A 14,983-nucleotide genomic window follows, 5' to 3' on the forward strand; every position below is an offset into this window, starting at 1 on the left:
AGGCTGTGCATTTAACTAAGTAAGCAACATAAGGAACCCAGGATGTCCCTTGAACCAGATTTGGCTGATGAAGGCACACCTCTCTCGCCCTGACCTAGCCACTGTGATCCACGCGATGGTCACCTCCAGGCTTGATTATTGTAACTCGCTCTACGTGGGGCTGCCCTTGAGACTGACCCAGAAACTCCAGCGGGTGCAGAATGCCGCGGCGAGACTCCTTACGGGGTCCTCGCTGCGGGATCACATTCACCCGGTGCTATATCAGCTGCACTGGCTCCCGGTGGAGTACAGGATCAGGTTCAAGGTGCTGGTTTTGACCTTTAAAGCTCTATGCGGCCTAGGACCCTCGTACCTACGGGACCATCTCTCCTGGTATGCCCCGCGGAGGACCTTATGGTCTTCAAACTAAAACATCTTGGAGGTCCTGGGCCACATAGCCTGGCCTCAACCAGAGCTAGGGCTTTTTCGGCCGTGGCCCTGATCTGGTGGAATGCTGTGTCACAAGAGAGTAGGGCCCTGCGGGATTTGACAAGATGGAGCTGTTCCACCAGGCATTTGGCCAAGGCACAGTCTGACCTCCTCCTTTGGTGATCCTCACAGAACTCTAGCCCAATGGTTGCCATTAATTTGATTTTAGAATGAATTGATTTTAGAATGCTGTATTATTTTACTGTTGTTAGCCGCTCTGAGCCCGGCTTCAGCTGGGGAGGGCGGGATATAAATAAAATTGTATTATTATTATTATTATTATTATTAAAGTTCCTTTGTAGCATCCTGCTGCCTTCCAGATGTTTGGGGCTATAGCTCCCATCGCCCCCAGCCAGCACAGCTTGGAGCAGCAGCTGAAAACATCTGGCTGGGGAAGGCTACTCCGTTGGGTCTAAGAACATAAGAAGAGGTTGCTGGATGAGGCCATTGGCCCATCTAGTCCAGCATCTCATTCTCAGAGTGGCCAACTGTAGGAAACCCACAAGAGGGATCCGAGCACAATAGCAACTCTCCCTTCTTCCCACTGGAATGGGAAGAAACTGGAAGAAATCTCCAGCAACTGGGATTCAGAATCATTGCTTCCTCCAGCCATGGAGGCAGCGCAGAGCCATCTAGCGATTTGTGCTCTGCGAAACTGTGTCTTTCCAACCCCAATTTCCTTGAGATGCTTCTAATTATCAAGGGATCCTGCCGTGCGCCGTGAAAGGAAGGCTGCTTTGGTGTGCAAGTTTTAATGTGACAAGATGAGTCATCGGTTTGCATGTTTACTCTCTGCAGCTGCTGGCAAAACGGCTCGGCTCGCATCTCTCCCTGCTGTTGCAGCGGCAGAAACAGGGTGCAGGTCCGCTCTCTTCACAGAATTGGATAATTAGATCATTTCTGCAATCTTTGCTGTGGCTTCGGCTGCGTCATCCATGGCAGGTTGGATGTGTTGTGATCCCAGAAGTGCACAAGATGTGCTCTTCCAGCCCCTCTGGAATTGCCAGATCTCTGTGGAGTAATCAGTCACTCGGCTAATTTTCTCTCGCTCGCTCTCCCCTTCCATTTTCTCTTGCCAAAATATATGGGGCCAGCTTTGCTGTTATGCAAATTGCGCATTTTGCTCAGTGAGGGGCACCTGATGCTTTGTGCAAGGGGGTTGTGTTGCTTGCTATCTTTTTATTGTAAAGCTTTCTGCTTTGTTTTATAAAGGGCATAAAACAGAGAGAACAATTAGAGCAACAGACAAAAAGCAAAAGGTTAAAAGCAAATCCATAAAAGAGGAGCGCAGGATGAGTGCACACGGGTTAAAACAACTAGACTATCAGCGCTGTCAGATTATCAGGTCTTGTTCTGGATTTGCCAGGCCTTGTGACAAGGGCTGCCTCAAAAATGACGGTTCCGCTGTGTGGGGCACAAAAGATTCCCAAATCAGATAAAAGGCGCCTGGGGGTTTTAGTCCTTGTCGAAGCCTCAAATTACGTTTTTATGCTTTATCGTGCATTTTGCTCAGCTAGGGGTACCTGGTGCTTTGCGCCAGACAAGGCCAAGGGGATTGTGTTGCTGAGCAGTTCTTTGTATTCCTGTCTGCACCTGGAAGAGCCATCAAGAGATGCTCAGGTGGCCTTTTCTGGAGGGTGGAAGGGATTTGTTTTCGAGGCCAATGGCAGACTGTTTGGATCTAGGGAGGAGGGGGCACAGTCAGATTTGGGAAGGCAATACCATATCAGGGGTAGCTAACTCCCAAGATACTGTTATACTCACAGAGCTAAAAACTGGCAGTGATATACCTCCCTTTTGGGAGTTCAGGTCAAAGTTGTTGAGTTTTTGTTAGGAAGGAAAGCCCCATTTTTTAGGGGTGCAGGGAAAAGTTGTTGAGCTAAAAAAAGTTGTTTTTTTAGGGGAGCCAAAGTTGTGGACCCCTTCATGGATCACTGCCTTGCCGTGGCGAAGGGGCTTGAAGAACTCAGAGAAGCTATGAACTATGCCGAGCAGGGCACCCAAGATGGACAGGTCATAGTGGAGAGTTTTGACCAAACGTGATCCACCTGGAGGAGGAACCGGCAAGCCACTCCAGTATCCCTGCCAAGAAAACTCCATGGACAAAGACAACAGGCATATAAAAGTTATGACGCTGGAAGATGAGCCCCTCAGGTCGGAAGACGTCCAACATGCTACTGGGGAAGAGCGGAGGACAAGTACAAGTAGATCCAGAGCTGATGAAGCGGCTGGGCTAAAGCCGAAAGGACGTTCAGTTGCGGATATGCCTGGAAGCGAAAGGAAAGTCCAATGCTGTAAAGAAAAATATTGCATAGGAACCTGGAATGTAAGAACCATGAACCTGGGTAAGTTGGATGTGGTCAAAAATGAGATGGCAAGAATAAATATTGACATCCTGGCATCAGTGAACTAAAATGGACGGGAATGGGCGAATTCAGTTCGGATGACCATCATATCTACAACTGTGGGCAAGAAACCCGCAAAAGAAATGGAGTGGCCCTCATAGTCAACAAAAGAGTGGCGAAAGCAGTACTGGGATGCAATCTCAAAAATGATAGAATGATCTCGATACGAATCCAAGGCAGACCTTTTAACATAACAGTAATCCAAGTTTATGCACCAACTACTGGTACTGAAGAAACTGAAATTGACCAATTCTATGAAGACTTACAACACCTTATAGAAGTGACACCAAAGAAGGATGTTCTTCTCATTATAGGGGATTGGAATGCTAAAGTAGGGAATCAAGAGATAAAAGGAACAACTGGCAAGTTTGGCCTTGGAGAGCAAAATGAAGCAGGGCAAAGGCTAATAGAGTTCTGTCAAGAGAACAAGCTGGTCATCACAAACACGCCTTTCCAACAACACAAGAGACGACTCTACACGTGGACATCACCAGATGGGCAGCATCGAAATCAGATTGATTATATTCTCTGCAGCCAAAGATGGAGAAGCTCAGTACAGTCAGCAAAAACAAGACCTGGAGCTGACTGTGGCTCAGATCATCAGCTTCTTATAGCAAAATTCAAGCTTAAACTGAAGAAAGTAGGAAAAACCACTGGGCCGGTAAGATACAATCTAAATCAAATCCCTTATGAATACACAGTGGAAGTGAGGAACAGGTTTAAGGATTTAGATTTGCTAGACAGAGTGCCTGAAGAACTATGGATGGAGGCTTGCAACATTATACAGGAGGCAGCAACAAAAACCATTCCAATGAAAAGGAAATGCAAGAAAGCAAAGTGGCTGTCCAACGAGGCCTTACAAATAGCGGGGGAGAGAAGACAAGCAAAATGCAAGGGAGATAGAGAAAGATACAGGAAATTGAATGCAGATTTCCAAAAAATAGCAACGAGAGATAAGAAGGTCTTCTTAAACGAACAATGCAAAGAAATAGAGGAAAACAACAGAATGGGAAGAACCAGAGATCTGTTCAAGAAAATTGGAGATATGAAAGGAACATTTCGTTCAAAGATTGCCATAATAAAGGACAAAAGTGGTAAGGACCTAACAGAAGCAGAAGACATCAAGAAGAGGTGGCAAGAATACACAGAGGAATTATACCAGAAAGATATGGATGCCTCGTATACCCCAGGTACTGGGGTTGCTGACCTTGAGCCAGACATCCTGGAGAGTGAAGTCAAATGGGCCTTAGAAAGCACTGCTAATAACAAGGCCAGTGGAAGTGATGATATTCCAGCTGAACTATTTAAAATTTTAAAAGATGATGCTGTGAAGGTGCTACACTCAATATGCCAGCAAGTTTGGAAAACTCAGCAGTGGCCAGAGGATTGGAGAAGATCAGTCTACATCCCAATCCCAAAGAAGGGCAGTGCCAAAGAATGCTCCAACTACCGCACAATTGCACTCATTTCACACGCTAGCAAGGTTATGCTTAAAATTCTACAAGGCAGGCTCAAGCAGTATGTGGACCGAGAACTCCCAGAAGTGCAAGCTGGATTATGAAGAGGCAGAGGAACCAGAGACCAAATTGCAAACATGCGCTGGATTATGGAGAAAGCTAGAGAGTTCCAGAAAGACATCTACTTCTGCTTCATTGACTTTGCAAAAGCCTTTGACTGTGTCGACCACAGCAAACTATGGCAAGTTCTTAAAGAAATGGGAGTGCCTGATCACCTCATCTGTCTCCTGAGAAATCTCTATGTGGGACAAGAAGCTACAGTTAGAACTGGATATGGAACAACTGATTGGTTCAAAATTGGGAAAGGAGTACGACAAGGCTGTATATTGTCTCCCTGCTTATTTAACTTATATGCAGAATTCATCATGCGAAAGGCTGGGCTGGATGAATCCCTAGCCGGAATTAAGATTGCTGGAAGAAATATAAACAACCTCAGATATGCAGATGACACAACCTTGATGGCAGAAAGTGAGGAGGAATTAAAGAACCTTTTATTGAGGGTAAAAGAGGAGAGCGCAGAATATGGTCTGAAGCTCAACATCAAAAAAATGAAGATCATGGCCACTGGTCCCATCACCTCCTGGCAAATAGAAGGAGAGGAATTGGAGGCAGTGAGAGATTTTACTTTCTTGGGCTCCATGATCACTGCAGATGGTGACAGGAGCCACGAAATTAAGAGATGCCTGCTTCTTGGGAGGAAAGCAATGACCAACCTAGACAGCATCTTAAAAAGTAGAGACATCACCTTGCCAACAAAGGTCCGTATAGTAAAAGCTATGGTTTTCCCAGTAGTGATGTATGGAAGTGAGAGCTGGACCATAAAGAAGGCTGATCGCCGAAGAATTGATGCTTTTGAATTCTGGTGCTGGAGGAGACTCTTGAGAGTCCCATGGACTGCAAGAAGATCAAACCTCTCCATTCTGAAGGGAATCAGCCCTGAGTGCTCACTGGAAGGACAGATCGTGAAGCTGAGGCTCCAATACTTTGGCCACCTCATGAGAAGAGAAGACTCCCTGGAAAAGACCCTGATGTTAGGAAAGATGGAGGGCACAAGGAGAAGGGGACGACAGAGGACGAGATGGTTGGATAGTGTCTTTGAAGCTACAAACATGAGTCTGACCAAACTGCGGGAGGCAGTGGAAGACAGAAGTGCCTGGCATGCTCTGGTCCATGGGGTCACGAAGAGTCGGACACGACTAAACGACTAAACAACAACAAAAAGTTGTGGAGCTTCTTTGGGGGAGCCAGTGATCTACCGCAGACGTCCAGTGATCTGCCGGTAGATAGATGCCTGCTATACATCGTCCTTTAAGGGTGTAAAGGGGGACGCGAGTGGCACTGTGGGTTAAACCACAGAGTCTAGGACTTGCCGATCAGGTCGGCGGTTCAAATCCCTGCGACAGGGTGAGCTCCCATTGCTCGGTCCCTGCTCCTGCCAACCTAGCAGTTCGAAAGCATGTCAAAGTGCAAGTAGATAAATAGGTACCACTCCGGCGGGAAGGTAAGCGGCATTTCCGTGTGCTGCTCTGGTTTGCCAGAAGCGGCTTAGTCCTGCTGGCCACATGACCCAGAAGCTGTACACCGGCTCCCTCAGCCAGTAAAGCGAGGTGAGCTCCACAACCCCAGAGTCAGCCACGACTGGACCTAGTGGTCAGGGGTCCCTTTCCCTTTACCTAAGGGTGTAAAGCTGCCCTTGCCATCCCGGTGCCCTCCTGATGTTGTTGAACTACAACTCCCATCAGCCCCAGCCAGTATAGACTCAATGTTTTCTTCTGAACGTATTTCTTCCAGCCTCTGGTTGTGATCACCTCTATTTTCTGTTCTTTGTGTCTTCGTTTTTTCAGTCTTTGCCTCCACCTTTAAACAAACCGAATGAATGGTTCAGCTGTTGGGGCCTTGCCTTGTTTTCACGCGCAAAAACACACACAGTCCCAGTGTGGCAAAGCAGAACCCATCTGCCTTCTGATTCAGTGCATCTTTTAAAATATGTACTGCAAGCCGCCCAGAGTGGCTGGGGAAACCCAGTCAGATGGGCAAGGGTATAGGTAATAAAGTTACTATTATTCTGTGTAACTCACGAAGGGGTGAGGAATTTGATTCGATTTGCGTGGAAAGGTGGGCCTTACATAATCGGCTCTTCACAAAACAAGATGCAAGGTGCGACCCTTCTTCAAAACTTTTGCATCTCTCAACGTTGCAATACACTTCTCCAGCCAAGTCATGTTGAGTATATGAGTGGAAAGGGCAGATATCGGATGCTGGTTCCCTTCTGGGGTCTTCTTTTTAGAAAGAATAATAATAATTTTATCATTTATAACCCGCCCATCTAACTGGGTTGCCCCATCCACTCTGGGCGGTTTCCAAAACATATAAAAACATTATAAAGCATTAAACATTTTCTTTTTAAAAACCCCTTCCCTATACAGGAAGCAAGCAGCAATGTCTGCAAGGGACCCCATGAAAGTGTAACATGATAAAAGATTAGATCAATGTATATTAGTGTTGCCATATTTCAAGAAGCGAAAATCCGGACACAAAAGTTGTTGGGTTTGGGGGTTTAGGGTTGTTATTATTTTTTTTGCAAAATATTCAAGTTTTTTAGCTACTTTTCAGAAATTCACCCCAAAAATCAACACTTTCGATATGAGCTGCCACACTCCCAGTTTCTCCCCCCCCCCCAGATATTTTAATTAACTTCCGAAAATTCCGCCCGGATGCCAGCTATGTCCTGAAAATCCTGATTGGATTGCAGCCCTAACCTATATGCCGATTCCCGCTTTGCTTATTTCCCAATTACCCCCTAGAAAAACGAGTGGACGTCTTGCGCTGGGAGAATGCATTCGTTGAGAAAACAGGAGAAGCTTCCATTTGTGGAGGTTTCTCTTCAGTCGTGACTCAAACGGGGTAGAAGGATTCAAGATCGTGAAGCCTTCTGGCTTCTATGCAATGAGTCTGTCTGGTGGATCCTGTCCAGGAACTCCTGAGTTTGTTTTTATATTTAGCCTCGGAGGGTGACTAATGATACGCTACATGGAAGAGGATTGTGATGACAGGAAATTTGGCGGCATGTTGAGATGCACCCAGCAGCTCACAGCCCCTAAACACAGCCGCCCCTCCCAGGCTTCTCATTCCCTGAAAGAGTTGCTGCCAGAGGTGTGCTCAGAGAAGCCTTCGCCAACCTGGTGCCCTCCAGGCGTTTGAAGATCATAAGAGGGGTCTCCTGGATCAGGCCGGTGGGCCGTGTAGTCCAGGATCCTGTTCTCACTGTGGCTGAGCGCTTGCCCCGGTGGGAAACCCGCAAGCAGGACTCGAACCCAGAGCGCTGTCTCCTCCTTTGGTTTCAGAAGCATTGCCGCCTTGGACTGTGGAGGGCAAAGCATGGCTAGGAGCCGTGAGTAGCCATCCCTTCCAAGAATGTGTCTGAGCCACTTTTAAAACCATCCAAGTCAGACACTCTTGAGAGTCCCATGGGCTGCAAGAAGATCAAACTTCTCCATTCTGAAGGAAATCAGCCCTGAGTGCTCACTGGAAGGACAGATCCTGAAGCTGAGGCTCCAAGACTTTGGTCACCTCACGAGAAGAGAAGACTCCCTGTAAAAGACCCTGATGCTGGGAAAGATGGAGGGCCCAAGGAGAAGGGGACGACAGAGGACGAGATGGTGGGACAGTGTTCTCGAAGCGGCCAACATGAGTTTGACCAAGCTGCGGGAAGCAGTGGAAGACAGGAGGGCCTGGCGTGCTCTGGTCCATGGGGTCACAAAGAGTCGGACACAACTAAACGACTAAACAACAACAAAGTCAGTGCCCATCAATGCCTCCTGTGGCAGCAAGTTCCACGGTTTAGCTGTATGCAGCGTAAAGAAGCTGGCATCTGTCTGCCTCGAGAGACAATGGAGTGTGCCTTTCGGGGGTGAAGTCACAGAGGCAACCTCCCGGGGGGGGGCAGGTCTGGGCAGTGTGCCTCTTTTTTCTGAAAGGGGGAGCAAGGAAGAGCCCCCTCCGACTCCTAAACTCAAACTGCTGGGGGTGGGACTAGAATAGATGCCCCCTCTGGCCCCTTCCACCTCTACTATGCAGTGATTCAAACATTGCTGCTCCTTTTATCTCTTTGCAGTTTTCCTTGGCTGCCTCCCCCCCACCCTGTGGCTTCTTGCAGCAGGAAAACAAAGCGCATGCATTTCCACCCCGTCTGCCGGGCCGGCAAGAGATGGATTAAGGGTGCGCCGTACATTTCACCTGCCACACAGGGCTACATCTGATTGGCACAGAGAGGCAGCCCTCTGGCATTTGAGTCAAGGCACTGATCTTCTGCAGAGTGTTCCGGACGTGCCAGGAATACTTTTCTCGGTGATGCGCTGCCCTTTTCAGAAGCCTGGCTTGCAGCAGGCGGCAACGCCTTTCTCCATCCACCCCCCCCCCCATTTTGGAGATGGCGCAAGGCTGTAGTTGGGCACCCCTCCTGGTGGCAACAGCTCCAGGCTGGCAGCCAGCTCCTCCGAGGCTGGGGAGGGTCCTTCTTGCCTGCCAAGCAAGGGATCGAGATGCGCCGATGGGGCACCCCGTAAATGTCCTTTGCGATACGTACATTCTCCTCCGCAGGCACCCCATCCGTCCTGACGATGGGCATGTTCCTGTAATTACGGCTTGCGACAGTCAATAGTGTGATGCAGCAGAAAAAGTCTACTGCGAATAAAGTCTGCGTCCGCAGAAGTCTCGCAGAAGTCTAGTGTCCAGATTAAAGGAAGCAATAGTTCCTCTCTGTATTCTGACTCTATTCTGGGGTACCGTGTCCAGTTCTGAGTGCCACCGTTTAAAGAGGATATTGACTGTTAAGTCAATACAGTGGATGCTTGGGTTGCGAGTATAATCCGTGCAGGAAGCATGTTCATAACCTGCAGCATTTGCAACCCGCAGCACCAAGTCTGCAAGTGCGGGTTGCGATTTGGCGCTTCTGCACATGCACAAAGTACGACTTTTTTCAATGCGTGAGCATCAAAACCCAGAAGTAACCTGTTCCGGTACTTCCGGGTTTCGGCGCGTCTGTCACACGAAAACGCGCAACCTGAAGCGTCTGTAACCCGAGGTATGACTGTATTAGCCAAAATGCTGTGCTACTGAATTTGTTACGCAAACTGCGAATACTCTGCAGGATCCCTAAGCGTGCTAATGCCTTTTGGCATCAGTTGCTGTGATGTTCAGGCAGAAGAAAGCTTTTGATGCTCCCGAACGATCGACCAGGAGGGAGAGAACATGCCAGCTGGGCATGTGTCTCTGCCAGGGTCCTACACGAGAGTAGGACGCTCCTAACATTGACAAGCTGTGCAGAGGAGGGCAACCAAGATGATAAAGGGCAGACTTCTGGGCTGGGGTGTTTTGTTTCATAGAATCACCAAGTTGGAAGGGACCACCAGAGTCATCTAGTCCAACCCCCCCCCCCCACAATGAAGGAATCTCGGCTAAAGCGTCCGTGACACATGGCCACCCAACCTCTGCTTAAAAACCTCCAAGCAAGGAGAGTTCGTGCGCTGTCTTTATTTTAGATCTTGCTGTGATGGATGTGGAAGGTGTTGAGGTTGGTTTTGTGCTTTTATTTTTTATTTACTTACATTGCAGTTGTGTATTTTTCCCCCATGTTTGCGACTCAACAGCAGGAAGAACTTTCTGACAGTAAGAGATGTTTGACAGTGGAACGGACTCCCTTGGAAGGTGGTGGACTCTCCTTCGTTGGGGGGTTTTAAACAGAAGTTGGGTGGCCCTTTTTCATGGATGCTCAAGCTGAGATTCCTGCATTGCAGGGGGTTGGACCAGATGATGGTGATGATGATAATAATAATAATAATAATAATAATAATAATAATAATAATAATTTTTATTTATACCCCACCCTCCCCAGCCAGAGCTGGGCTGAGGGCGGCTAACACCAGTAAAATTACTATAAAAACATAATAGAGGAAAAATACCCAATTTAAAATACAGGTTAAAATGCAATTTAAAATGCAGCCTCATTTTAAAAGTAGCCCATAGATGAAAACCATAAGGGGAGGGAAACAGAAGGGTCAGACTGAGTCCAAACCAAAGGCCAGGCGGAACAGCTCTGTCTTGCAGGCCCTGCGGAAAGATGTCAAGACCCGCAGGGCCCTGGTCTCTTGTAACAGAGCGTTCCACCAAGTTGGGGCCAGTACTGAAAAGGCCCTGGCGCTAGTTGAGACCGATCTAACCATCTTGCTACCTGGGACCTCCAAAGTGTTGCCATTTGTGGACCTTAAGGTCCTCCGCGGGGCATACCAGGAGGGGCAGTCCCATAGGTATGAGGGTCCTAGGCCGCATAGGGTTTTAAAGGTCAAAACCAGCACCTTAAACCTGACCCTGTACTCCACCGGGAGCCAGTGCAGTTGGTAAAGCACTGGGTGAATGTGATCCCTTCCAACTCTGCAATGCTATGCATTCCCGTCACCCAGGTTCCCTGGCCTGGAAGATGGGGGCTGGTGTGAGTTGGCGGCTGCAGGACCTCCATTACCATTTATATTCCCCTGGCAAGGGGGTCTTATACCCTATGAGTGCAAGGTTTAGCACACAGGAGGAGAGTAGAAGGCTTGAAGGGGACGAAGGAACTGCTCTCTTTGAGCGTAGGGGTAAATTGAATAGCTGGTAGCTGCCCAAAGGCAATTAATCCCAATATAAAAAATTCCCTGGACTTTTTAACATGCCAGTAGGAAAAGCTAGGTTTGGTTTATTAAAAAACCCACATCGTATAAGGTGTAATAACCATTATGGTGAGATCCTTCCCTCTACCAAAGACCTCTATATTCCAAACCTCAGGTACCTATTGAAAGCTTGCCTCTATATTTAGGCAAACCCCTTGCCCCGCTCCCCAAATTAATGTGTTCTTTAATGGCTTATAGTTTTAAGTACACCCCTCCAGCTTTGCCGATTTAACACGTAGGAGGCGAGTCATTTGTGAAAAATTTCAAAGCGCTGTTCCCACGCCCAGTGAGTCCCGTCATTGTTCAGGTGCGGAAATTAGGCATTTTTCCTGATCGTTGGAAACCTTCCCCCCACCCCTTGAATGCACCAAATTATTACGCCCCTCCCCAGATGAATGACTGTGTTTATCTTCCTCTGAGTCAAGCGAAATTATTACCGGTGGGTGACAAAAAAATAAAAAAGGTTTTGCTCTGCTGAAAAGCTTGAGGGGTGTGTGTGTCATTTTTTTTTTTTTTTTTTTGTATTTCTGGAGGTTTTTTGGGGGGGGGCTTAATTCCCAATCATGCCCCCCTCCCCGCCTATGTGGAGCGAGTGCTTGAATTAGCAAGCATATTTTATAAAAAGTGTTCGACGGCTTTTTAGGAAAGGCACCTGGCTTTGCACCTTTATCAGCTAGAAGAGGCTCCCCCCTTTCTCTCTCTGAAGAAGCGGGGTCTGTAATTTGGGGGGGTCGGATCTGCCGCTTTGGATCTGCCGCTTTGACCAGAGCGCTGTAGCATCAGTTAAGAGTGCCAGATGAGGACCTGGGAAGAGACTCGGGTTCGAATCCTGACGTGAAGCTTGCTGGGTGTGAGCTCTGGCCCTGCCTCTCTGAGCCTCACCTACCTCCCAGGGTGGTTGTGTGGATTAAGTGAGGAGGGGGGAGATCCATGTTTGAACCATTGTTTAATGTTTCATTGTGTTTTCATATATGTTTAGGTAAGCTTTTAATGTTTGATGCATTACTGTATTTTAATATTTTGTTGGAAGCCGCCCAGAGTGGCTGGGGAAGCCCAGCCAGATGGGCGGGGTATAAATAAATTATTATTATTATTATTATTATTATTATTATTATTATTATTATGTTGGAAGCTGCCCAGAGTGGCTGGGGCAGCCCAGTCAGATGGGTGGAGTACAAATACAGATGTACCTTAGTTTTCGAGCAGCTTAGTTCTCAAACGTTTTGGCTCTCGAACGTTGCAACCTGGAAGTGACATTTCAAGTTTATGAACTATTTTTGGAAGCCGAACGTCCGACGGGGCTTCTGATTGGCTGCAGGAGGTTCCTGCAGCCAATCATAAACCGTGCTTTGGTTTCCAAACATTTTGGAAGTTGAACGGCCTTCCGGAACGGATTCCGTTTGACTTCCGAGGTACGACTGTAATAAAATTATTGGTGTTATCATCACCAGCATCGTTATTATAATTATGCATGACAACATGAGCTCCTTGGAGGAAAGGGGTACAATATAAATCCGTGGTTCGCAAGGTGGGGCACATGCCCTACAGGGGGGCAATTATTTTTAAGGGGGGGCAATTCGAGAATGAATTATTAACAGAGAATGGCTCTTTCCTTTCTATTTTACTATTCCCCAGTATTCCTGAGCTAAGCATTTCTCAATTGACTTCTATCTTAACCTGAAATACATCAGAAATAACCTTTATAATCTTTTTCCAATATTCCTTTACACACATACACTCCCACCACATATGTGCATATACCCCTAACTCTTGACCACAATGCCAATACTTAGGACTCAATCCTTTAACTATATATGCCACTTGCGCCTGGGTTCTATACCTGCGTGCTTCCTTTCTGACATTGCGGTACCACTGCAGTTTTTTGCCTGAAGCAAAATCAAAGCTGTCGCCTAGTCCCAGGGCATGTGCAGAGTTGCAGCTGAGCTGAGCTTCTGCGTAACAGTGGCAGGGAGTTCCCCGGGTTAATGACCTGCCGTGTCAAGGAAATGCTTCCCTTTGCCTCTTTGTCTGCCGTTTCTTTGATCCTTGCGGGGGTGTTGTATGATGACGCCTGCCACTCTTGTCTCCCCCCTGCCGCTCAGGTTACAACATCAAATGCGAGTACACCGCCCACAAAGAAGGGGTCCTCCGGGAGGAGATGGTGCTGCAAAGCCAGACCAATGACAAAGTCTCCATCAAGGTGGTCGTGCAAGCCAGGGTGATGGGTAAGTGTCCCCGTTCCTTAAGCCTACATTTTTTGGGGGGGCTGTGGAAGCCGTTGGAGGACCTGAAGACTCCCACCACTTTTCCACAAAAGAGAAAGTCCTCCATTGGCTCCCAGTACGTTTCTGAGCACAATTCAAAGTGTTGGTGCTGACCTTTAAAGCCCTAAATGGCCTCAGTCCTGTATACCCGAAGGAGCGTCTCCACCCCAATCGTTCAGCCTGGACACTGAGGTCCAGCTCCGAGGGCCTTCTGGTGGTTCCCTTGCTGCGAGAAGTGAGGTTACAGGGAACCAGGCAGAGGGCCTTCTCGGTGGTGGTGCCCGCCCTGTGGAACGCCCTCCCACCAGATGTCAAAGAGATATAAACAACTATATGACATTTAGAAGACATCTGAAGGCAGCCCTGTTCAGGGAAGTTTTTAATGTGTGACATTTTAATGTATTTTTAATCTTCGTTGGAAGCCACCCAGAGTGGCTGGGGAAACCCAGTCAGATGGGCGGGGTACAAATAATAAATTACTATTACTTACTATTACTCCTTCACGCATAACATAGTTAAACTGTGGAACTCCCTGCCTCAGGAAACAACGGTGGCCACCAACTTTGAAAGGAGGCAGGGCAAATTCATGGAGGAGAGAGGCTGTCCATTGCTGGCGGTCAGGATGGCTGTGCTCTAGAGGCAGTAATGTGTCATGGACTGGTTGGACAACAGGAGTGGGGGGGGGACACCAGCTAGGGAACCCCCAAGGGAACTCCCAGGGGAAGAAGGCTCAGAGCCAGGGGAGTGGTGATGGGACGACGATGAGTGGTCAGAGGGAGAAGACTGGGAAGAGGGGAGTGTCGGAAGATGAAGAGGTAACAGGGCTCCGTGAGCGGGGAGAGTCGGTGGCAGAGAGCAGTCCAGACTCAGTGGCAGAAGATGAAGCAGGAGAGGAGGGAGACCAAGAGGCAGTCTGGCTGAGGAAGACTCATGGGTATCTCACCCCCCTGCTGAGATAAGCTCCCATCTCCCAGGACCAGAAGAGGCATGAAAAGGGTGGAGGAGAGGTTTAGCTACAGGTAGGTACAGTCTCCGATTGCCTGGGGGAAACCCTGGAGAGGAGGGGACTTAGGCAGCTGTGGGGAATCAGGGACCTTCAGTCTCAGCAACTGCTTCATGGGGGCAGACCTGCCAGAGATGAGTTGCTGTGCTCATTAGGCCTGACTCTCCTGTGCAGATCCTTCTTTCGCTAATAAAGAATCGGCTCCAAATGGCCTGGTGTGATTGAGCTCACTCCTTTCACAGTGCTTCTGAGTCCCCCTTGCTGCAAACCGCAGGAGGGGAGAGTTGCTCTTGTGTTCGAATCCTGCTTGCGGGTTTCCCATCTGTTTGGCCATTATGAGAAGAGGTTGCTGGACTAGGTGGGCCATTGGCCTGATCCAGCAACCAGCTCTTCTTATGTTCCTGGTTAAGTGTCCCCTTTCCCACAATCCATCCTGAGCTTTGCACATCCCTGGATGACCAACTTTTCTGGGACCCTTCAGCTGTGAATCCCGCATTGCAGGGGGTTGGACTGGATGACCCTTTGGGTCCCTTGCAGCTCTGCAGTTCTGTGACTCTGTGACTTTTTTGTGGTACAAAATCGTAGCAATTTTGTGGTGCGAAAATTCAGCTCTTCGGCTGTG

General features: G+C 48.2%; 1 protein-coding gene across 1 annotated transcript in view; it reads left to right on the top strand.

The window, feature by feature from the left end:
• The window catches only part of ADISSP (adipose secreted signaling protein), a 73,513-nt gene that overhangs the window by 53,618 nt on the left and 4,912 nt on the right, over nt 1-14,983 (top strand). The window contains exon 5 of the mRNA XM_081021277.1: nt 13,197-13,319. Coding sequence (XP_080877403.1) covers nt 13,197-13,319 — 123 coding nt within the window. The remainder of the gene's footprint in view (nt 1-13,196; nt 13,320-14,983) is intronic.

This window comes from Podarcis pityusensis, assembly GCF_964106645.2.
Source record: "Podarcis pityusensis genome assembly, chromosome: 9".
NCBI classification, from domain to species: domain Eukaryota; kingdom Metazoa; phylum Chordata; class Lepidosauria; order Squamata; family Lacertidae; genus Podarcis; species Podarcis pityusensis.